We start from the raw sequence: 25,539 nt of genomic DNA, 5'->3' as shown, positions 1-25,539 counted from the left end.
ATTTTATCAAGTTCACTTCACTTATCAAAAATTGCCAAGCTCAGTCTAAATGACCAACCTTAATTTAAAGTTACCCAGTTAACTCAGTTTATAATCCGAAGTATCCCACAGATGCATGTCTTTTCCTCAAGACATCTATTCCACTTATGTATACAAGTGTTTTGTGAGCACTATCCACTTCACACATTAAAAATCTCCATCACTGGGCCCGGCGGCGTGGCCTAGCGGCTAAAGTCCTCGCCTTGAAAGCCCCGGGATCCCATATGGGCGCCGGTTCTAATCCCGGCAGCTCCACTTCCCATCCAGCTCCCTGCTTGTGGCCTGGGAAAGCAGTTGAGGACGACCCAATGCATTGGGACCCTGCACCCACGTGGGAGACCTGGAAGAGGTTCCTGGTTCCCGGCATCGGATCGGCGCGCACCGGCCCGTTGCGGCTCACTTGGGGAGTGAAACATCGGATGGAAGATCTTCCTCTCTGTCTCTCCTCCTCTCTGTATATCCGGCTTTCCAATAATAATAAAATCTTAAAAAAAAAAAAAAAAAAAAAAATCTCCATCACTAACAACCAGTAAGTAATCTTTATTGCTTCATTAAGGACATTTTTATGTAAAATTGACCTTTTTGAAGCTATAAATTAATCATGGTAAAGAAAAGCATCATTAATACAGGTTGGTGACAGTTTTATTCATTAATATTGTTTGCACTGACAGTATGAATGCCACAACAATAAAAGAGGCAACTAACATTAATATTATGATTGTCACAAACAACCCAAAACATATTTCAGGAGTCTATGAAGTCGTTAGGACTCCTCCTTGAAAAGTGTTGCTCATTAATGCACTTTACAAACATTAGAATATAGAATGGGGGGCTGGCATGTTGGCTCAACTAGCTGATCCCCCCCAGGACTGGTTCATGTCCTTGCTATTCCACTTCACTTCCAGCTCCTGCTCATGACCTAGGAAGAGAGTAGAAAATGGCCCAAAGCCTTGGGGCCCTGAACCCACGTGGGAGACGCAGAAGAAGCTGCCGACTCCTGGCTTCAGATCAGCTAGGCTTTGGCCATTGTAGCCATCTGGGGAGTGACCAGCAGATGGAAAACCTTTCTCTGTGTCTCTCCTTCTTTCTACAGAATCAGTCTTTCCAATAAAAAAAAAATATATATATATATATATATTTAAAAAGTATGGAATTGAAAAAAAGAACTTCTACTTTTCTTTAGCCCAATTTTTTAAATTTTTTTTTATTTATTTTTTTTTTTTAAAGATTTATTCAGTTTATTACGAAGTCAGATATACAGAGAGGAGGAGAGACAGAGAGGAAGATTTTCCGTCCGATGATTCACTCCCAAGTGAGCCGCAACGGGCCGGTACACGCCGATCTGAAGCCAGGAACCAGGAACCTCTTCCGGGTCTCCCACGTGGGTGCAGGGTCCCAAAGCATTGGGCGGTCCTCCACTGCTTTCCCAGGCCACAAGCAGGGAGCTGGATGGGAAGTGGAGCTGCCGGGATTAGAACCGGCGCCCATATGGGATCCCGGGGCTTTCAAGGCGAGGACTTTAGCCGCTAGGCCACGCCGCCGGGCCCAGCCCAATTTTTTTTTAAAGGATATAGAGAGAGGAGAGACAGAGAGGAAGATCTTCCATCCGATGGTTCACTCCCCACGCAGCCGCAACGGCTGGAGCTGAGCCAATCCAAAGCCAGGAGGCTCCTTCAGGTCTCCCACACCGATACAGGGTCCCAAGGCCTTGGGCCGTCCTCAACTGGTTTCCCAGGCCACAAGCAGGGAGCTGGATGGGAAGTGGGGCTGCCGGGATTAGAACTGACACCATATGGGATCCCAGCGCGTCCAAGGAGAGGACCTTAACCACTAGGCTATCGCGCCAGGCCCCAATTCTTTCATTTTATAAATGACCTGAGGCATGCGTCTCACGTATCAGTAGCAGAGATATGACACCACCTAAAACTTCCAAGCCTTTTTATCACATTATTTTTTTTCCTTTTTTCGAAAATGAATTCAGAAAATTCCATTTTACTTCTTTAAAATAAAAAATGGCATAAATACATACTTTTTGTGGAGAAAAAGAGTTTATCTTTCTTGGAGAGTCGAGCTTTATGGCATCTCCTGAACCATTTGTATTCATGTGACTTTCTTCCCTTTCAAAACAATGACGTTTTCTCATCTGTAAGCAGACAAAAAATGAACTTTAATGTAAACTGCAAGTGTCAGAGTCTAGCTGTTCTCAAACATCACAATTTTGTTTTTCATTACACATCCAAAAACAAAAGAATGACTACTGGACAATAATCAATTTTTAAAAACAAACATGTCCTTGTTAGAGTACTTAATAGAAAAAGTAACAATTCCTGAGTCCCAATAAAAACAGCTTTAGATAGTGATATCAAAATTATCATAAAATGATCTTATAGAAGTTCTACCACAAAGACATCAAGCAAAGCATTCTGAGTTTAACCACATATTTATTCGGAAGGTGAAAGTCAAAACATGATTCTTATTCTACACTAATGAGAACATAAGATAAAAATTTTAAATATCATGGTTTCCCATATGATCTTTACAAACTTTATACATCCTTATTCCTAACTACCAAAGACTTAATCAAGTTATAAGGGGAGAGAAAAGTATTTCTACTGACAATCTTTCTTGTAGATAAATGACAACCAGTGAAGTCAGACTATAAAATTTTTGCATTGAGCCCCACTTTACAACATTCATCTCTACCTATACACTGCATCAATGGTAGCAGTAGGGAGGACACTTCAGTTGTGGCTGGTACTTTCACAAACAGGGCTTAGAGCTGGGGCACTGAGTCAAGAAGCCTCTTGCAAAGTCAGTATCCCACGTTAGAACACCAGCTCCAAACCCAGCTGCTCTGCTTTCAGTCCCGCTTCCTGCTATTACACACAGAAAGGCAGAAGAAAATGACCCAGGCATTTGGGGCCCTACCACCCACACAGGAGACACACATGGAGCTGCTGACTCCTGGCTTCAGCTTAGTTCAACACTTGAGGTGGTGGTCATTTTGGAAGTAAGCCAGCAGATGGGAGATGAATGAATCATTCAATCTCATTTCAAACAAATACAAACATTAAAAAAATCTCAAAAATACACTAGTTTACTTCTAAAAACAATAAAAATTCACGCTTTTGTATGACTACAGAAGAATACAACCACAATTTGGGAACACTCAATTAAAAGCACCAAATTACTTACCTACAAAGAGCATGCTAACTAATAATTATCTTTATTATCTGTAACTAAGTGTGTTAAGATCACAGCTTTCCTAACCTGACATGAAACCTGAGAAAACATTGTATTTTTATAAGAAGTATACTGCATTAAAATATCTGATAACTGAAGCCTTTTAGTAATTCTCAGAAATTTATATATCAATTTCTAAAAATGTATTTACTTGAAAGGCAGAATAACAGAGAAAAAGAGACAGGGAGAAAGATTTGTTGGTTCACTCCCCAAATGGCTGCAAGGCAGAGCCAGGCTGAACCCAGGTGACTGGAAGTCTGTCAGAGTCTCCCCTACGGGTGGCCAAGAACTTGAGTCACTCTCTGTTGCTTTCCCACGTGCCCGACGAGATGAAATGGGAAGCAGAGCAGCCAGGACTCCTACCAATGCTTCAATATAGGATGCTGTTGTCACAGCAGTGGCTCCACCTGTGTACCATGACACTGGCCTTGATCAATCTTCCTGAACAGTTAAGCATTGTCATTATGCTAAAACTGTTATTAACAAAGTAGCCCACAACATAAACACTGTTATTTTGGTCAAAGGAAAATGTCACTATTAGATACCAGTAATGAAGCAGTTAAATAGTACAAAGAGCTGTACTTCCAAGACATACCTTAAATTAAATACTGTCCAATTCCTCATATGATGACATCCAGGATTTGAACATAGGTCTGTTTATCTCCAGATGCCATAGCCTACTGTCTAAATGTATAGGAGGAAAAGAAATAATTCCAGGTAACCACAGTACTCCCCACAACCGGAAAAATATTAGACTATGGGGAGGGTGGTAGAGAACCATCATGCAGTTTCATCTTAGTGATATGACTACAAATAATCTGTAGTACATCTCTTGTAACAAAAAATGAAGTTGTAATAAATGATCATTTAATCTACAACAGTAATGTTGACCAACTAATCTCTGCAAGTGCCACTAAAACCCTGATACTTCACTACCATGGTCAGCCTTTTTTTTTTTTTTTTTAAATATTTTTTAGTGGAAAGGCAGATCAGATTTACTGAGAGAAGGAAAGACAGAAAGATCTTTCATCTGCTGATTCACTCTCTAGATGGCCACAACAGCTGGAGTTGAGCCAATCCAAAAAGCCAGGAGCCAGGAGATTCCTTCGGGTCTCCCACATGGATGCAGGGTCCCAAGGCTTTGGGCCGTCCTTGACTGCTTTCCCAGGCCACAAGCATGGAGCTGGATGGGAAGCAGGGTTGCTGGGATTAGAACCAGTGCCCATATGAGACGCTGTCACTTGCAAGGATTTAGCCACTGAACCTCACACCAGACCCCCATGGTCAGCTTCCAACACAGATTATTTCACAACCAACAAATGCTGCTTACCTGCTGTGCAGTTTCTAATGGTCGAATTCTTTTCTTCTCTACTTGAAAATCATCATTTTCATCTCTGGATTTGCTTGCCTGTTTCTTGGCAGATAGCTTTGCAGCCAGAGTGTTTTTTTCAGGAGAGGCTTCCATAAAGAACAAAAAACATATTACACTTAGGAAATGAATAAAGAAAATTGAAACAATAAGAAGTCATACTTACATCTGAAATTTTGATAGCACAGTTTAAAACATGAAACAAACATTTTTCGAAAGAACTTTAACATTCAATTTATTTTACCAAACATAGTAACTCCAGAACACAGGAAACACTTTTCCTTTTTTCTTTAATATCTCTAACACTGTGCTTCACTATTCCTAGTAAACTTATCTTTTTTCTTAGATTTATTTATTTTTGCTTGAAAGATTTACAGAGGAGAGACAGAGAAAGATCTTCCATTTGCTGCCTCACTCCCCCAGTGTGCACAACTGCCAATCCTGAGCAAGGAGCCTCCAGCGGGGTCTCCCATGCAGGTGCAGGCTCCCCTCAGTTTTTTCCTTCTACATGTGTTCTGAAACACAGCATTCTCTTTGTTCCTCTCTATACATTCTTTGCACACCCCTCATTTGAATTAATTTTAATATTCACTTATTGTACTGACTTCATACAATAATCAGATAACCAGATACTAAAAGATACAGTTCTTGGTCTTAAAAGATTTACAAATGCCTTCCAAGGAGAGATCTATGAGAGTCCAATACACTTTACAAAAAAAAAAAAAAAAAAAAAAAAAAGGGTGGGACTTACACAAACACAGAAGTGAATCTATATCACACAGCCATGAAAGAACCTCCCTAACCCACTTGTAAGTCACACTTCCTCAGCGTCTTAGGGACATAAGTAATTCTTTTGAAAACCACTGTGTTCTAAAATCCTAACAGCTTTGCCTTCAATATCTAACTTCAATCTACCGAGAACATACTTTTCAGATTTATTTATTTTTATTGCAAAGTCAGATGTACAGAGAGGAGAGACATCTTCCGTCTGATGATTCACTCCCCAAGTGAATACAGCAGATGGGAAGTGGGGTCGTCGGGACCAGAACCAGTGCCCAAATGGGATCCCAGTGTGTTCAATGTGAGGACCTTACCCATTGGGCTACCACGCCGGGCCTGAGAACACAGTTCTGTGCATGGTGTAAAGTAGGCCTCCAATTACAGTATTTCCCCTATGGGTGTGTAACAGTCCCAATACCACATTATTGATAAGTTGTCCCCTTTTCCCTATATTCTACAATGAGTACTTATAAAAATACAAAGCTTTGGGCCCGGCGGCGTGGCCTAGCGGCTAAAGTCCTCGCCTTGAAAGCCCCGGGATCCCATATGGGCGCCAGTTCTAGTCCCGGCACTTCCCATCCAGCTCCCTGCTTGTGGCCTGGGAAAGCAGTTGAGGACGGCCCAGAGCTTTGGGACCCTGCACCCGCGTGGGAGACCTGGAAGAGGTTCCTGGTTCCCGGCATCGGATCGGTGTGTACTGGCCCGTTGCGGCTCACTTGGGGAGTGAATCATCGGATGGAAGATCTTCCTCTCTGTCTCTCCTCCTCTTTGTATATCTGGCTTTCCAATAATAATAAATCTTAAAAAAAAAAAAAAATACGAAGCTTCTAGATACATGTTGGACTCCAACCTGGGTCTCTATACATTTAGACTGGTCTATCACTGTGCTAACATTAGACTGTATTAATAACTGTAGTTTCACAACCTGTGAAATCAACCAGGGCTTCTAGTAGATGAAGTTGTTCACTCAGACCTGCTGTTTCTACAGTATCTTTTCAGAGTTGGTATTGTGATACAACGTGTTAAGCTTCTGCCTGTGACACTGGCATGCCATACAGAAGCCAGTTCGAGGCCTGGCTACTCCACTTCCCGTTCACCTCTCTACTAAGGTGCCTGAGACAGCAGTGGAAGGTGACTCAAATTCTTGGATCTTTGCACCCAAGTTGGAGAACAGGAAGAGACTCCTGGCAACCAGGCCATTGGAGAGTAAACCAGTGAATAAAAATCTTAATCTCAATCTCTCTCTTCCTCTCTAGAACTACACTGTAAATTTAAAAAAAGGGGAGGGGGATTGGAAGGGGGTGAGAGGAATGACACAATGGCTTAAATGGCTAACCCTACATCAGCAAACGGCAGCATGGACATTTGGACACCGGCCTCCCATACAGATACCCATTTGTGGCCCAGCTGCTCCACTTCCTGTCCTGTGCAGCTCCCTGCTTATGGTCTGGGAAAGCAGCAGAGAACAGCCCAGTGCCTTGAGATCCCATACCCACATAAGAGACTTAGAAAAAGTTCCTGGCTCCTGACTTTGGATTAACCCAGCTCCAACCAATGCAGCCATTTGGGAAGTGAACCAGCAGATAGAAAATCTGTCTCTCCTCTGTGTAAATCTGCCATTCCAATAAACACAAATCTTATTTGTAAAAAAAAAAAAAAAGTGACTTGGCTATTCCTCAGATTTTTATATAGGATTTTAGGGAAGATACTTAACTCTGAGCTCTGCAGCTTCCAAGAAAATTAGTTCAAGTACCACAAAAACAGATCTGGATCAGTGATTCTTAGTCAGGGCCCAGATTAACACTACCACTCCCTCCCTAGGGAAATAGACAGATGGCTGGATGTCCAACTAACAGGCCAGGGGTCCTGCTAAACATCTCATAGTGCTAAAGATTGTGGCCAAAATAAAGAATTCTCCCAAACTGCCAATAGAAATAGTTGAGAAACCCTGTTCCAGACTGTCAATGGACAGTGCTGGAAATGGTTGAAAGAAATCTTGCTTTAGTTTTAGGAAAGCCTAACTGCCAAGTAACAAATAAGGATAATTCCAATTTATGAAAACAAAAATTGGAAGTGAGCATCTGACAGAACAGTTCTAAAGCTGTATATATCCCACTTAGGAGTTCAAGACCCAGTTCTGCTCTCAATTCCTGCTTCCTGCCAACACAAGAATACATACTCTAAGGGCAGCAGGAGACAGGTCCTTGGGTCACTGCCATGCAGTGGGAGACTCAGACTGAGTTCTGGGCTCCTGACTCAGGCCTGCTCAGCAGATTGCCTATTGCCAGCTTTGCCAGCTTTTGGGAAGTAAACCAGAGGGTAGGAGATCTGTCTTTGCCTCTCAAAGAGATAGGAAAAAAAAAACTACCTAAATGACTATATACATATAAAGAATGCTCAATATTCGGCCTGGTGCAGTAGCTTAGCACCTAAAGACCTCTCCTTGCAAGTACTAGGATCCCATATGGGCGCCGGTTCATGTCCCGGTGACTCCGCTTCCCATCCAGCTCCCTGCTTGTGGCCTGGGAAAGCAGCTGAGGATGGCCCAAAGCCTTGGGACCCTGCACCAGCATGGGAGACCCAGAAGAAGCTCCTGACTTCAGATCAGCTCAGCTCGGGCCAATGCGGTCATTTGGGGAGTGAACCAGCTGATGGAAGAGCTTCCTCTCTGTCTCTCCTCCTCTCTGTATATCTGCCTTTCCAATAAAAATAAATCTTTTTTAAAAATGTAATGAAATGTTTTGGAATTAACTGCAATAACAACTGTACACATCAATGAATATAGGAAAAAGTCACTGCACTGCACATTATAAAAGAATGCTCAACATTTAACAATAGGAAGATAATCTCACAAATAGCAGGAAAATGTTTTAAATGGACTTTTCGAAGATTTATTTGAAAAGCAGAGTTAGCAAGAGAGGGAGAGAGGGAAAGATGGCGAGAGAAAAGTTTATTCACTGTTTCAATCCCCCAAATAGCTGCACGGGATAGGGCTGGGCCAAGCTGAAGCCAGGAATTTCCTGTCTCCCACATAGGTACAAGGGCCCAAAACCTAAACCCATGTTCCACTGCTTTCCCAAGCCATTAGCAGGAAGCTCAACTGACTCTCTCACCAGTATGGGATGCCAGTGTTGTTGACAGCAGCTTATCCTATTAACCTAGATCACAAAGCTGGTTCTTAACAGATATTTCGTGAAAGATATGTAGATGGATAATCAGCATATGAAAAGATGCTCAACATAGCAAGTCATTAGCAAAATGTAAACTGAAATCATGATATAAATACCAACCAGAAAGGTTCAAATTTAGAAGACTAACCATATGGGGTTTTGGAAGTGATACAGAGAAAACTGAACCCTCATAACCCCTTGTAGAAATGTACAATGGTATGAGCACTTTACATGACATTTAGGAAGTTTCTAAGTAATGTGAACACACACAACTTCCCAGTGAGCTGTTCATTCCTCCCGTAGATATTTACCTGAGGAAATATATGTCCATACACAGATTCGTATATAACTATTAACTACTACTACTACTACTACCACCACCACCACCACTACTAACTTAAGATTATTATGTACTACTAATTGAAGAGTAATAATATTTTATAAATAGTTCTACTTTAGACTGTATGGAAGGACTGACTATCATTTACTTATGACAAAAATCTATGGGGTCTGGTGCAGTAGTCTAGTGGCTAAAGTTCTGGCCTCGCATCCACCACGATCCGATACAGCCATATGGCACCAGTTCATATCTCAGCTGCTCCACTTCCCATCCAGTTCCCTGTTTGTGGACTGAGAAAACAGTAGAGGATGGCTCAAAGCCTTGGGACCCTACACCCATGTAGGAGACCTGGAAGAAGCTCCTGGCTCCTGGCTTCGGATTGGCTCAGCTCCAGCCGTGGCCGCCGCTTGGGGAGTAAACCATCGGACAGAGATCTTTGTGTCTCTCCTTCTCTCTGTAGATTTGCCTTTCCAATAAAAATAAATAAGTATTCTTTTTAAAAACCACTAAACTCGGGCCCAGCATGATAGCGTAGTGGTTAAAGTCCTCGCCTTGAACACCCCAGGATCCCATATGGGCGCCTGTTCTAATCCCAGCAGCTCCACTTCCCATCCAGCTCCCTGCTTGTGGCCTGGGAAAGCAGAAAAGGATGACCCAATGCTTTGGGACCCTGCATCCGTGTGAGAGACCCAGAAGAAGCTCCTGGCTCCTGGCTTCAGATCAGCTCAGCATCAGCCATTGCGGTCACTTGGGGAGTAAATCATCGGATAGAAGATTTTCCTTTCTATCTCTCCTCCTCTCTGTATAACTGACTTTCCAATAAAAATAAATAAATTTTTTTAAAAATCACTAAACTAAAAAAATTGAATTATAATTTAAAAAATCTATGGGCTATCATGGACATTTTTAACTTTCTTATTCTGACAAGCAAATTCCCTTTCCATAGTTCATTTCTTAGTCAAACTACTTTCTCTGATGTGGGGCTGTCACCAGGCCTAGTAGAACTGTGGGCACTCTCCTGGTAGGCTGAAGCTCCCCTGGTGAGCACAAGAGAGTTGGGGCAGCCCAAGCTGGTGAAGGTAGCCACATCCACTGGCATACATGTAGGCCGGGTTTGGTGGTATGACAGGCCGAGTTAAGCTGTAACACCTATGAATGTTCATGAAAGCCAGATGGGATGTGGGAAGGAAAGTGGGATAGAATGGGATGGGCCGCAGCACATACTGGCTCATGAAAAACCAAGGCTGGGGTGTGCCTGGTGAGGGAAGTTGGGGATTTGCCCAACCAAACTGTGGCACCCATTGGTGTGAAAGACCAGGCCTGCAGTGGCTGGGCTGCGCCACAGCTTCTATCAGTTCATATGAGATACGGGGTTGGGGCAGAACTGACCACGTAGCTACATCCACTAGTGTATGTGTTAGCTGGTGCAGGTGAAGGACTGAACCTGACCCTGCACTAACTGGCAGACATAAATGTCAAGTCTTAGGTTACCCCAAGTGAGATTTCTTGGGAGACTCCTTAACTAGATTACCGGACTCAAACAGGAAAAATCACAAGATATGTGGTCTGACTTTGGCATGCATGTATCAAGACTGGGCTTCTTGGGTTACTGATGTGTACGTGCAGTGAGTGGCCAGCATGCTCAGATGAACTCAAGAGACAGAACAGCAAGCTCATCTAGGCCAGCAGAGGACATCAAGTGCCTCATCAGAGGATAGAAAGCAGAACAGACTGAACAATTCTCCTGGTCAAGATTTGCACAAAACATCTAAGTCTGTAGATGCGCGGAGGTGGACCTGGTCAGCTAGTAGAACTTAGAAAGGTTTTCTCAACCCTATAGCCACAAAGCCGATGATATCTTAGAACTATCAAAACCATTCAATTAATACCCTCAGAACATTCTTCCTCATATCTAGGTCTCTAAGGAATCATCAAATGACCCTTTCCCCCATCCCTGGAAATAGAGGTTGTTTGATAGCAAGCAGCAGCTCCTTCCTCTCTGGACACAGGAAAAAAAAAACTAAAACGTGTGCGCCATTCACCTCCCTCCATACCTTGAGCCTTCCCACCCTACCAGGGCATACAGCCCTCTCAGCTTTGTAATCATTAAAAATAAAGTAAAAAATTAAAATGAATCTCTAAATTAGAAGTCAAAGTGAAAATAAACAAAAATTTCCAGGATCTTTGGCCATGTTGTATATTATCTTAAAATAATTCCAGAAAAACTAAGTGGAGATACATTAAAACTTACCTGCTAACTAAATTAGGTCTTATAACAGTAATAATTAAGGCTTCTACTACAGACGCACATTCCCATATAAATTACCTTGATAACTTGATAAAACTTCATTTCTCTCAGAAGGCAGCTTGCTTGGACTATTGAAATGATGTGATGTTCGTTGGTCCGTGTCATTGTTTGTAAAATTATTCAAGTGGCAGACACAAGAACAGGATGCTGATTCTTCAGCTTTTTTATTTAAGCCCTCATCCACTGGCTTCCCTAAAAATGAAAGCAAAATATGTATTTATAATATGCAAGAATACATCAAAAATTCAAGGAGGTGGAATTAAAAACTTTAGAGGCAGATGCTGGGCATGGTGCTTTGGCACACTGGGACTGCCTGAGCTTCAGGCACAGCCCTACTCCTGCTCCTAGCTTCCTGCTAATGTACACACTAAGGAGCAACAGCTAGCTCCTCCCACCTACATGGGAAACCAGGACTGAGTTCCAAGCTCCTGGCTTTGGCCTACCACAACACCATTTAAAGCAGGTGGAAAATCTCTGCTTCGTGTATTTTGTCTTTCAAATCAATTACAAAATCTTTTAAAGTAAAAACATTGGGTCCAGAGCAGTAGTCTAGCAGCTAGGTCCTCACCTTGCATGCACCAGGATCCCATATGGGCACCAGCTCTAATCTTGGAAGCTCCACTTCCCATCCAGCTTCCTGCTGATGGCCTGGGAAGGCAGTTGAGGATGGCCTGAGGCACTGGGACTCTGCATTGGCGTGGGAGACCTGGAAGAAATTCCTGGCTCCTGGCTTCAAATCAGCAGAGCTCTGGCCGTTGGGGCTGCTTGGGGAGTAAATTAGTGGACAGAAGATCTTCCTGTCTGTCTCTACTCCTCTCTATATCTATATATATTTAAAAAATGAATAAATCTTTACAAAAGTAATATTCTTTTTAAAAAAGATGATTATCTTAGTGAAAAAAAATCTGAAATCCATGCTTATGAGGGAAACTCAAATCACAAAAAATGTGTATGAAGAAAATCTATGAATAGATTTCCAAACTTTAGTCACCAAAACAAACTTACCTCTTAAATCCATTTTTCTATAATTTCTGAAGTATCTGAATACCTAATTAAACAAACAAATATCTTTCTCTTCAGCAGGAGTAATCACTCCAGTTCACCTAGGATTAGGAGTTATCCCTGAACACAAGATTTTTAGTGCTATAACTGGGCAAATGCTACATGTAACAAACATGGACAAGCTGCTCACCTATCTGGAGCATCAATTAACATGGAAGAAATACTTGACAAACATTTATAGAGGGATTTACTTATATAAAAGTATGAAAAGCAATAATATATGAAATTACAATTACTCAAATACACATTTATACTGAAATTCAAAAATCAAACAGGAGGAAGGCATACAGCTTAGTGGAAAACATTTTTCTAAAAGTAAATATTAAATTTGTTACAAAAGTATTTGAATGGTATTAATTTACATAAAGATTACAATAAATTATCACCCAGAATCAGGGGCCCGGCGGCGTGGCTTAGCGGCTAAAATCCTCGCCTTGAACGCACCGGGCTCCCATATGGGTGCCAGTTCTAATGCTGGCAGCCCCACTTCCCATCCAGCTCCCTGCTTGTGGCCTGGGAAAGCAGTCGAGGATGGCCTAATACTTTGAGATCTTGTACCCACGTGGGAGCCCAGAAGGATGTTCCTGGCTCCTGGCTTTGGATCGGCGCGCATCGGCCCGTTGTGGCTCACTTGGGGAGTGAATCATCGGATGGAAGATCTTCCTCTCTGTCTCTCCTCCTCTCTGTATATCAGACTTTGTAATAAAAAAATTAAGCTTCAAAAAAAATAAATTATCACCCGGAATCAAATAGATTATGTAGAATAGCCCCATCTCCAGCATCTTAAATTATCTAATCCTTTTTTTAAGATTTATTTATTTTTATTTGAAAGATTTACAAAGAAAAGCAAAGAGAAGTAGAAGTCCTCCATCTGCTGGTTCACTCCCCAAATGGCCACAATGGCCAGAGCTGAGTAGATCTGAAGCTGGCACATAGGAGCTTATTCTGGGCCTCTCACATGGGTGGGGCCCCAAGGACTTAAGCCATCCTCTACTGCTTTCCCAGGCCATAAGAAGAAAGCTGGATGAAAAATGGAGCAGCTGGGGCACCAACTAGTACCCATTTGGAATGCCAACACTGCAGGCAGAGGATCAGCTTGCTATGCCACCTTGCCAAGCCACCCCCATCTACTCATTTTCCTTTTTGTTGTTTTGTTTTGGTTAACTCCAACCTTCTAAAATGTCTATACACTCTATGGATGAACAAGCAAAAGACTAAATTAGTCCAATGTCATTTGAATACATTAAAATATATTTTGATAAATTGAAACTTGCTTTTTTCAAAAAAAAGATTTATTATTTATTGGAAAGGCAGATGTGCAGAGAGGGGCAGAGACAGACTCCCCGGGTGAGCCGCAACGGGCCGGTGCTGTGCAGATTTGAAGCCAGGAGCCAGGAGCTCTTCCGGGTCTCCCACACGGGTGCAGGGTCCAAAGGCATTGGGCCATCCTCGACTGCTTTCCCAGGCCACAAGCAGGGAGCCAGATGGGAAGTGGAGCTGCCGGGACTAGAACGGGCACCCATATGGGATCCCAGCGCATTCAAGGCAAGGACCTTAACCGTTATGCTATAGCGCTGGGTCCGAAACTTGTTCTTAAAGATTTACTTATTTTGGGGACGAACACGATGGCTCAACTGGTAATCTTCTACCCTCAAGCACAACAACCCATATAGGCAGCAGTTCATGTCCCAGCTGCTCCACTTTCAATTTAGCTGTTTATGACTTTGGAGCACAGTGGAGGATGGTCCAAGCACTTGGGACCCTACATACATGCGAAAGACCATGAAGAAGCTCCTGGCTCCTAACAGATCAGCTCAGCTACAGCCATTGTGGCCATCTGGGGAGTGAACCAATGAATATTAGATCTTTCTGTCTCTCCTCTCTCTGTAAATCTGCTCTTCCAATATGTATATACTTTTTTTTTTTTTTTTTGGAAAGCCAGATTTAGAAAGAGGAGGAGAGAGATCTGTCCCCTACTCCCAAATGTCTGTAATGACCAGAGCTGGGTTCATCCAAAGCCCGCAGCTTTTTCCAGGTCTCCTAAATGGGGGGAGGAACCCAATGACTTAAGCCATCTTCTACTGCTTTTCGTAAGCCACAAGCAGGCAGCTGGACTAGAAGTGAAGTAGTCAGAATAAAAGAGTATCTTACCATTTTTATTCAGGTTTCAATAAAAATGTTCAAGTTATCAAGCAACTACTTACCATTAATAAGAGACTGCTGCCATGCCAAAGCAGAACAAAGTAATGCCAAGCTTTTTCCACTTCCTGTTGGGCTCTCCAACAAGCAATGTTGTTTACTGTTTAATCCTCTCACAATCTATGAACAAAGAAATCAACTTTTTAGAAAAATCAATAAGCATTTTTAGTAGAGTTTTTCTCCATGAGGACAAATAGAACAGGGAAATTAAGCCTACCCTGCAGGGCACTCAGCAATTCCAGAAAGAACTAATATTTAGTTAAGACTAGGATTTATTTTGTTATATCTTTCCCTGACATTATGTTAGATTTACAAGGTTATCAAACCCAGAGGTGAAATGGAGAAAATAATTTGTGGCTACTAGTGCGAACATCAGTCATCTGTATAAAACTATCTGTATTACCCAACTAACTGTATTACTATCTATGGCATCTCTCATGAAAAGTTAATTAGGGTTGCTGCTAGTGAGATTAGAAACTGTTAAAAACCACTTTGCACAGAAACTAATAATTTTTAAGATTTATTTTATTTTTATCAGAAAGTCAGATACACAAAGAGAAGAGACAGAAAGATCTTCCGTCCAATGATTCACTCCCAAGTAGCCACAACAGCCGTAGTTGAACTGATCCATAGCTAGGAGCCCGGAACCTCTTCAGGGTCTCCCACATGGGTGCAGGGTCCAAGGCTTTGGGCTGTCCTTGACTGCTTCCCCAGAGCACAAGCAGGGAGTTGGATGGGGAAGCAGGGCTGCCGGGATTAGAACCAGTGCCCATAGGGGATCCTAGTGCATGCAAGGCAAGGACTTTAGGCACTAGGCTATCTTGCCAGGCCCAGAAACTAACATTTCTAATGAAGTTCAAGACACCTGAGTCTAGCAAGTTCAGTCCTAAGTACAAACCAACACCTCTGCCAAAGTAGTGTGCAAACAATGCTCAAAATAGAATTTGTAATGGCAAAAGAATATAAACAACCTAAAGGCCTACCAGCAGGAAAGCAGATCATTCCTGGTATATTCATATAGTATGCTACACTGTTATTAAAACAAATGCATCAATACGGATGCATCTTTTTTTTTAAAGATTTATTCATTTTATTACAAAGTCAGATATACACAGAGGAGGAGAGACAGAGAGGAAGATCTTCCGTCCAATGATTCACTCCCCAAGTGAGCCGCAACGGGCCGATGTGCGCCGATCCAATGCCGGGAACCAGGAACCTCTTCCAGGTCTCCCACGCGGGTGCAGGGTCCCAATGCATTGGGCCGTCCTCCACTGCTTTCCCAGGCCACAAGCAGGGAGCTGGATGGGAAGTGGAGCTGCCGGGATTAGAACCGGCGCCCATATGGGATCCCGGTGCGTTCAAGGCGAGGACTTTAGCCACTAGGCCAAGCCGCCGGGCCCAATACGGCTGCATCTTAAAGTAGTATCAAGCAAAAATTTTAGTTCTATAGAAACAGAGGTAGAGCATGATTGCATAGTTTAAAAATGTAAAATAATATCTCCGTGTAACTTATCAATATATAAACATATAATAAAAGTATAAAATATGACTGGGATCTAAAAGATATTATCCTGAGATAACATGACTGGATCTAAAAGATATTATCCTTAGATAACACAGACACAACTGAACAAATATTGTATGTTTCTATTGTATGTACATCATATTCATAGTGGCAGTTGCAAGCGGCAAGAGAGACAGGGAACTCAGAGGTTATCATTCAGTTGCTTCAGACATCCATATCCCTTGTTTCTGGCTCTACTTCCAAGACTCCAGCTTCTAACTAATGTGTATGCTAGGAGGCAACAGGTGATGGCTCAAAGAACTGGCTGTCTGCCACCCAGTGGGAGACCCAAAAGGCTCCCAACTTTGCCATGACTTAACTCAGCTGTGAGCATTTAAGAGAATCCACCAACAACTGACGAGCTCTGTCACTCCCTTTCAAATAGATACAGAAGTAAAGTAAAGAGTACTCAAGAGCCAGTGCTGTGATGCATGTGGTAGGCATCCCATCTCAGCACCAGCTCAAGCTCCGGCTGCTCCACTCTCTATCCAGTTCCCTGATAATGTCCTTGGACCTCTGTCACTCTCATGGGAATCTGGATGAAATTATATGCTGTGGGCCCAGCCCCAGCTTCTACAGATATTTGGGAAGTGAACCAGTGCATGGAATATCTCAGTCTCTCCCCTCTTCTCTGAAACCTTGCCTTCCAAAACAATGATAATCAAACAGAAATCACTATATATAAGTGACTTCCATCATCACCCAGATTCTGACATAGCTAACTATTTTAAAAGTTATTGTTTAATGGGTGCAGCTTCAACTGAGGATTAAACAGTTGAGACAGGAGAGTTGTGGAACATATTAATTCAAGGACAGTAATCATCTCATTATCAATAAATCAAATAGGAAGCAAAGGGACAATACATTAAGATTTAGCAAGTTGGGGCTGGGCAGCGTGGCCTAGCGGCTAAAGTCCTCGCCTTGAAAGCCCCGGGATCCCATATGGGTGCCAGTTCTAATCCCGGCAGGCTCCACTTCCCATCCAGCTCCCTGCTTGTGGCCTGGGAAAGCAGTCGAGGACGGCCCAGTGCATTGGGACACTGCACCCGCGTGGGAGACCCGGAAGAGGTTCCAGGTTCCCGGCTTCGGATCAGCGCACATCGGCCCGTTGCGGCTCACTTGGGGAGTGAATCATCGGACGGAAGATCTTCCTCTCTGTCTCTCCTCCTCTGTGTATATCTGGTTGTAATAAAATAAATAAATCTTAAAAAAAAAAAAAAAAAAGATTTAGCAAGCTGAAAACCTGGTTTACTCCAATCTGCATGTTTTCTAATAACTAAAATAGATAGCTGACCATGTCCATGGACATGGTCGGGAAGGCAAGGAATGCATCTGTACGGAGTTTCTACTACAGACCGTCATCATTAATTCAACACAGTAACAATTGCTTTCACAGCATTTACACTTTCAGTGAGTTTCCTAGAAAAGATTTAAAGCATGTGGGTGAATGAGCAGAGGCTACATGCAAATAACCATACCCTTTTATATAAGGTTTACAAATCAGCAGATTTTGTATGAAATCAGCCCACCACAGATGAAGGACTTTTGCACTTCAAAGCAATTAGTTTGCAAATAAATAATTCTGTATTAAACACAGTAAATACTTGTAGAAAGCAATCATTCTTAAAAGTGAACACAGGTTCCAAATGAGGTGATAATAGTTCAGTAATGTTCTTCCATGCTCTGACCGTGGATGTAACAGTATTGTTTTCTAAAGGATGCTCTTCCAAATGAACCCTAGCAACATGCTTAATCCATTTACCATCTGAGGATACACATGCAGTCTCATAGTTACTTCTTACTGAAGGCTTAGCTGTGAACAATACTTACAGAATTCATCATAGCAAGCTGTGAGGGGTAAGCTTTACAAGGAAAGTTAATCTTCACCCCTCCAATGGTATATTCAGACCACACTGAAGACATGGTGCTCTCTTATTTACTTCAGATTGCTAACTGCAACAAAAATGAAAATCAATATTGAAACCACGCCAAGAAAACCAGGAATCTAACACTAAGACAGAAATCTTGAAATAAACTGGAATCAGAAAGGGTACAAAGGTACTTCAAAAAGCTTGTGAAAAGCTTATTATGGGTTCATTTTTAAAATCCATGCAGTTCTTTTTTTTTCATAATATGCATTCTCTACTAAACTTTTGAAGTACCCACACTAAAACAAATGGAACTAAAAGAATATCCTCATCTTATAAATCCTAATGGTTGAGTGTGTCTTGCGTGATAAATCCAGATTTGCATCCTTACTTAGCCAGCAATTATTGGTGAGACTTCTAGCAAGTTACCCAAGTTCCCTAGACCTCAGTGCCCTCATAGGGAAAGGACAGTAAAAACATCCACAGCACAAAAGTGCTGTCAAGGTGTAATAAATTAACACCCAAAAATGACCCAGTACCTGGCCTGATGAAGCAAGGGCATTCGCAATCATTCAAGCCACCTGTAATCAACCGATGGGAATAAATTCTTCAGGCAACCCTCCCACTCCATAGCCCCATTCTTTCTCCTCCTATCTTCCTCTTTCTGCTTCTCTCTCCGTGTGTAATCCAGTAGCAGATATACGGAAAACCTGTGCCGGGTAACAGGCAATCGGGAATTGCTCTGACAAGCCTTCTTCCCGGGTCTAAAATCTTGACCTGTAATAATCCCTAAGTTAAAGACTGCTGTTAACGGAGAAAAGGCCCAGACACAAAAGGAGTCTAGCAGCCATTCCCATTTAAATCTCACAAGCAGGCGTCTTCACGGGGGGCGGAGGAGAGGGGTTGGAAGGGTTTGTATGAAAAAAAAGCCAGGACAGGATGCACCTCAGCAGCGTCTAAGCTGTTAAGGGGGATCCAGCGCAACCCCCACCTCAGCAACACACACTGCAACTGTGGCACCACTGCGTTCCTGGGAAGAAACAAGTCCACAGACTTCTCTCCCCATAAATATCACCTAAGGAAATCAAAATAAAAGCTGAGGGAAACAGTATCTCCTTGTTATCACCTGGCAATGCGGGACGCTGGTCCGACCCGCGCGACCCAGCCGGCGCCGCCCGGACCCGCCCACGGCCAGCGCGTGGAGGCCACCGGTCCGCGCGGGGTCCAGGTCCTCGGGGCCTCCTTCCCCACACTGCTCCTCCTCCCTCAGCCGGCGCCCGAACCCCCCGTCCCGTCTGAAAACAGCTCAGGCAGACGGCGCGGGGCAGGCGAGGTTCGTGCTCCCTCAGACTTGCCTGTCCGGGCAAAGCCGAAGCAAGCTGACTCGGCTCCAAGTCACCAGACAAAAGGAAACCAATTTCTGACAGCAAAGACAGCGGGCGCTTGGCAGAGGAAGGGGTCCAAGCCAGCAGGCGCTCAGCGTTCCTTCCGGGGTCGCGGCGCGCGAGCTTGGTCTCCCTCTTCTTTCTAGAAAGCTCAGCTCCCTCCTCAGCACAGCTCCGGATGAATTCCCGCCTCCCGCCCCCTCGGCCCCCTGCGCCCAATCGCCGAGCGAGACCAGCCAGCCAATCACCCGCCAAGGACAGGAATCAGGCAGCCAATCCCGGCACGAAGTTAGAGGGGCGAGCACTCCGGCACCCAATGGAAGCCTCGGAAGCACAAGACGGACGGAAGGTTCCTGGCGGTACCGGAAAGTCATCAGCAGTTTCCAGAGATTTGTTTAGAAGAAAAAACATCTCTGCCCCATTTTTAAAATCGGAAATCCAATCCACGAGGCATATTCCTAGAAACTCGAATGCTCATTCCTAAAACGTCCGTATACCCACGGAGAGGAAGTGTCATTAACTTGCCACGCTTTTCTCTCAGCTTTGGTCAGTGCCTTCGTTTAAACTGCTCAGCATGCAAAAAACAGGCGGGAATTGGCCGGGTTACAGAACGGACCAGAAGATACTGTGATCACTAACTATAGTGTCCCAGATAATAAAAATGCCAGGCATATGCAGCTACAGGTCGCATCTACTTCATTCAAGCTTGGTTGCCTTCCATCTTTCCTAAAGCAGTTAACAAAAACCAAAGGAAAAAAAGTTAAGGGCCATTGCGTTTCTTCAAAGATCCAGCGATTTCAAAATTTTTTGTTTTTTGGGTTTTTTACTTTTGTTAGTCTAAATTCAGACACTAGTGTCTCCAAAAGGAAAAAAAAAAAACAAAAACCTGAGCAGCCTCTGAAACTCAGGTAACCACATCCAAGAGGAAGGTTTGCTGGGAGGAGGGAGGAGGGAATCTTCTTAGTTTGTCTTTCAGTTTCACATCTTTCCAAAATGTTAGAAGTTGCCATAAAAATAAACTCCACCCCTTGGCCTGGTAAGCTCAGTCGTATTTATCCTAAAGATAAAATCTAAAAACCAAAAAGTGGTAATACCACAGTTGCTAAGTGCTTCTTCGTAAGACAGAAACACAAGGGACCTGCAACGTGGGATGGGACAGTGGGCTAAAAGACCAGCATCCTGGAGTGCTGGTCCCAGTCTCCCAGTGCTGCTACAGTTCCCATCCAGCTCCTTGCTCATGCACCTTGTTAAAGCAGAAGATGACCCAAATGCCTGGATCCCTGCATCCACTTCCCTCATCCGCCCCCTAACAATGCCTTTCAAATACATAAGTATATGTTTGTAAAAATGATTAGATCTTATTTAATAAGATATATTACAGTCACTCAAAGGGAAGTGCTTATATTAACATCATAGATTATGAAGCCCAAAATAAACAACTTGCAAAACAAAAGATTAAGTGAAAAAAGTTAACGTTGAGTGAAAAAAAAAAAAAAGACTCCAATTTGAGTGTTAGGAATACATGGATAGGTAGAGATGAAGGAGACATTTATTAAGACGGTGGAATGAAGGATATTTACTAAAATAAATCCTTTGAAATGCTTTAAAGTTGTCTTTTTATAAATTTTTAAGCCATCAAAACTTTTAAATAACCCCTATAGAGTAACTGTCCTAACTTCCTAAGGCTTTCAGTCAGCCCTGCCTTTGTGTATACAACGACTGGAGTAACCTAAGGGGATACACCGAGACCTAAAGTCAGATGCACCTGAATTCTGGTACCTTCAACTGTTCCTTTCAGGTCAACAATAGTGGAATGAAACACACACATACACACACACACAAACTACAAGTTAATTTAATAAAGAATATGAATGTTTATAAATCAATATGCAAAATAGCTGCACACATCTGTTTTTACTTGAATAAAAAAATCACATTGTGACAATTTATAACTTTAACTTAAAATACATGAATATTAACATTTACTAATGTATTTACACATTTTATTTACATCATCAACAAATCTGATGAAAAATCGCATGTTGTTATTTTCACACAGCAGGTCTTGACCAGTCTTTAAAAGATTGGTCCTTGAGAAATTGTACTGCATTTAGTTAGAAAACATACTTCAGCCTTTCCAGAACTCCTGGGGTAAACCTATTCACATGAAGTATTTCAAGGCCTCGTTTTAAAAACAAAACAGGAGCAATTGTATTTACTATTAAGGGACTACAAAACAGCCTTGTTCAAAAATATGGAAATTCTTGTGGAATTTTTTTAGTATATATTTTTATTTTCACATCAAAATTACTTAATTGAATGCTAATTATTGAATAAAAAGTTATAAATACTCTGTCACATCTGATACTATGCACTTAATGATTTGAAGCAGCTATAAACTAATTCTTAGAGAATACCCTTAGAGAGAGGGCCAGTAATTAATCCCATGTTAAAAAGAAGAAAATGAGATGTAATGATTTGCTAATGAACTGGCTGCAGTTAAAATTTTTTCCCTTATAAAACACACTTTGTTATCAACCTGCCTGACTTTGAAAGTGAAGAGGTCTATTTTGAGTGCAGTGGGGAAGGGGGAGTGTGTGATCGAGGTATATCTCAGAGCAAAGAGAAGTACCTTCTACATTGGATATTTAATTTTTAAAAAAGTGAGGATTATGGGTTACCTGAATGCATCTTCCTAATCAACAGAAGTTACTAACAGAGGACTACAAAATCCTTCAGTGAAACAGTATTTTCCACATTTTAGTTTTTCCTGAGGTTCCAACATTGTAAATATATTTTCTCAAAAATCTACCCAAAGTAAATGGAAATTATAATCCTGCTGACAAGCCTAAAGCTTTTCAATCCAATGAGTCTTATTGCTTTAAATTTCATTTAATTTGCTATATATTCCTGCCCTCTCAGCATTAGATAAGTTAATAAAGCATTACAAAAATAAATTAAAACTAAATGAGACCTCCCTTCAGGCTCTTCTTTGCACAGATGTTTCTGTAAACACTTTTAAGTCAGTTTCTTACAGTCCCAAATTATTCAAGTATCTCTTTAAACTTATGGCTTAATATATTAGTAAAAACTGAAGTAAATATGTAAAATCTTTAAATCCTCATCTGTTATTCTATGAAATCATCTACAAAAGTTACTTGCCTTTTGGTAAGCCTTCTCAAGACTGTTCCTTACTCTAATTGGGATCCCATTACTGTTACTGTTAACTTGTGTTGCAAGTCTATAATTTCTACTTGAGTACTTCACTTCCAATTTTTCTGAATTCTCTCCTCCCTTGATCCCTTTTTCTCCCTCCCATCTTTCCATCTCCAACATCCTGTGTTAACAAGCTCACAGTTAAAGCAGACACTAGGGCTACCCATACACTCATTTTTATAAGACATTAAAGGCATGGCAGTCTTTCTTCATTTCAAAAGCTGAATACAAGGCCAAATTTCATTTCTGGTAAAGAGTTTCTGTGCTCCCAAAGGAGGAAAACAAAAACCCAGCTGCAATGATATAAACATACCAGCCAGGAGATTCAAAGACGTGCCAATCAAATTACAAGCAAGCATAATTCTCTAAATTGTATGCATGTGGAATTGAATCGTTCTAGCAATTCCAACACATTACTGTTTCCATTCACTTTAAAGTTGTATAAAACGCAGATTCATATTGCGTATATGCAGCAAACAGCTTTGCCTTCTGTTTCTTTTAATTTTTTCTAAATCCCACTAACACTCATGTTTATGATTTCAATTATTGTGCTTTCAATACAGTGACAGAGCTGTACGTCAGGATCCATACTTCCAGTTTCCCTGGATCCATTTTTATAAGATGGATCTTTACAGATTTGAGACCATCCACCTGGCTTCTCTTTTATTTGCTGAAGACCTAAAAACATTAACAAAAACAAATTAATGCATGAAAACCATAAGGGAATTTGTTTTTTTAGTTTGAGATATTAAAATAATTCAGCAAGGAGTTAGCTCTTACGTGTAATAATCGGATCGATGTCTCTTGTCTGAGTGGCGACATCAGAGGCACAGACTTGCCCTATTTGGATGAGCAAAGACATTATATCCTCATACAGTGGAGGAAACGCTCGACAAAAAGAGACCAAACTTGGCAGAGTTGGCATGAAAAAAGCATACCGCTTAGCCTGTGTTAACACTGTTGGAAAGAAACAAAAGATTTTTTTTTTAGTTTATAGATATCACTTCAACACAGCCTATTTGATACTAAATACCATGCTAGAAATACTGTTTTCTAAGACTCAGTAAGCCTTTCCCTTCAGAAAGCTTTCAATCTAGTGCTCAGTCATCACCCTAGAAATAAATTCCTTCATGTCCAGTTCCCTGCTGATACACCTGAGAAAGCTACAGAACACATTCCAAGCACAGCCCTGCCCTGAGGTGGGAAACTTAGATGAGGCACCTGGCTCCTAGCTTTGGAGCTCCTGGCCCAGCTCCAGACACTGCAACCATTTGGGGAGTGAATCAATGGGTGGAAAATTTCTTTCTCTGCCTTTGCCTCTCTGTTTCTTATTATAACTCTGTCTTTCAAATCATCTTTAAAAAGAAAATTATTTAAGATCACACACACCTGCTTAGTGGAGGTCGGATTATATACAGTCAGTATGCTCTTAACTACCACAGATTATTATGAGGCATATACAAGGGAAATAAAAATCAACAGAGTATTATGGGAACACTGAGAAGAAGTGTAAGTTACATCATAATTTTAAATGACTGAATTACACTTCACATAGTTTAAAGTAGTTTAATACCATTTTACTGAATAAACCAGCAGGTAATTAAAATCAGGATACATTTTAGAAGTTTAGGAAACAACTTCTCTCTTATTTATATATATTTATTTCATATTTATATACAATCGTATTTTTCTGGAACTCTGAACATTTGATATAAATCACAACTTGTCGACTAACAAGCTGAGAAAGTCTATATATGTTACTAGAATGAAAAGAAAATGTGCATATCTATTCACTTCTGTGTTATAATTATTCAAAAGATGTCATAAATTATAGGGCTGGTGTTGTGACACAGCAGGTTAAGCATCACCAATGATTCCTGCATCCCATGTGGGCACCAGAACAACTCCCAGCTGCTCCACTTCTGATCAAGCTCCCTGCTAGCAAGCCTGGGAGAGCAGAGGAAGATGGTCCAAATGTTTGGACCTCTGCCAGATTAGTCTCAGGGCTCCTGGCTTCAGTCTAGTGAGGTCCCAGAAGATAAAATCATTTGAGGGATGAACAAGCAGGTAGGAAACTTCTCTCTCCCTGTGTCTCTGCCATTCCACCTTTCAAAACAAACAAACAATAAAAACTTAAAAAATGTCAAAAATTAAACTAGTAGGGTCACATATTGTGCCGTATGGTCCCACAGTGACAGAAAAAAAACATTACATAGTAGTAAATTCAGAAAATACATGTATGAATTTAGGAGGACCAGTGGCACAGCAAGCTCAGCTACTGCCTATAATATGAGCAGTCCTGGTTCAAGTCCTGACTGCTCCACTTCCTTTCCAACTCCTTGTTAATGTTCCTGGGAAAGCAGCAGAGAATGGCCCAAGTACTTGAGCCCCAGAGTACTGGCTTCCACCTGGACAAGATACAATCATTATGAATCAGCAGTGAACACTGCATCTGCCTCTCACTGTCAGTGTCTTCTTGAAACGCACAAACTTTTAAGCACAAGTGAGAAACAAACAGAAAAGAAAATATATTTAAAAATATGTGAATGTATACAAAAATAAAAATTACGTGAATATTTGCTATTGATGCTGAATGGTTACAAACCTGTTAGCAAAGTTCCCATGACATTGACAGCTAAACGAGCCACACTAAGTGACTTCGGTAATGCATACTGGATACATAAATGAGAAAGTAACTGGATGGCAAATATCTGTAATAAAAAAATACAAATATCAAATTTCCAATATATTTAACACAAACGATAAAATGTCTTACATAATTAGCAAGACTGGAAGCAGACCAAAATTTTATAAAAGCTCCAAAATGCTCATTACCTGTTTTTCAAGTTCTGGTTGTGCAATAAGCTCCGGAATAAAATCCAGACAGATATGCATAGATGGGATGCCTGCAACTGTCAGAGGCAAAAGTTCACATGGATAACCCTATCTCAGCAAGAAAAAATAGAAACAAAAGGTAAGTTAATTACATATAAAAT

At 41.6% G+C, this 25,539-nt stretch overlaps 2 protein-coding genes across 3 annotated transcripts in view; both read right to left on the bottom strand.

Moving 5' to 3' along the window:
• The window catches only part of BRIP1 (BRCA1 interacting helicase 1), a 150,232-nt gene extending 130,408 nt beyond the window's left edge, over positions 1-19,824 (bottom strand). The window contains exons 1-6 of the mRNA XM_004591193.2: positions 19,294-19,824; positions 17,905-18,023; positions 14,516-14,630; positions 11,268-11,441; positions 4,613-4,740; positions 2,069-2,182 (exon numbers count right to left, since the gene is read on the bottom strand). Of these exons, the coding sequence (XP_004591250.2) occupies positions 2,069-2,182; positions 4,613-4,740; positions 11,268-11,441; positions 14,516-14,630; positions 17,905-17,997 (624 nt within the window). The 5' untranslated portion in view covers positions 17,998-18,023; positions 19,294-19,824. The remainder of the gene's footprint in view (positions 1-2,068; positions 2,183-4,612; positions 4,741-11,267; positions 11,442-14,515; positions 14,631-17,904; positions 18,024-19,293) is intronic.
• Positions 19,825-21,177: 1,353 nt separating this feature from the next.
• Positions 21,178-25,539, bottom strand: part of INTS2 (integrator complex subunit 2) — a 50,413-nt gene continuing 46,051 nt past the window's right edge. For both annotated transcript variants that reach the window (XM_004590955.4, XM_058675647.1), the window contains exons 22-25: positions 25,379-25,486; positions 25,149-25,254; positions 23,324-23,500; positions 21,178-23,221 (exon numbers count right to left, since the gene is read on the bottom strand). In XM_004590955.4, the coding sequence (XP_004591012.1) occupies positions 23,052-23,221; positions 23,324-23,500; positions 25,149-25,254; positions 25,379-25,486 (561 nt within the window). In that variant the 3' untranslated portion in view covers positions 21,178-23,051. The remainder of the gene's footprint in view (positions 23,222-23,323; positions 23,501-25,148; positions 25,255-25,378; positions 25,487-25,539) is intronic.

The sequence above is a fragment of the Ochotona princeps genome, chromosome 17 (assembly GCF_030435755.1).
Source record: "Ochotona princeps isolate mOchPri1 chromosome 17, mOchPri1.hap1, whole genome shotgun sequence".
In the NCBI taxonomy this organism is placed as follows: domain Eukaryota; kingdom Metazoa; phylum Chordata; class Mammalia; order Lagomorpha; family Ochotonidae; genus Ochotona; species Ochotona princeps.
This window is presented reverse-complemented; position numbering and strand designations above follow the sequence as displayed.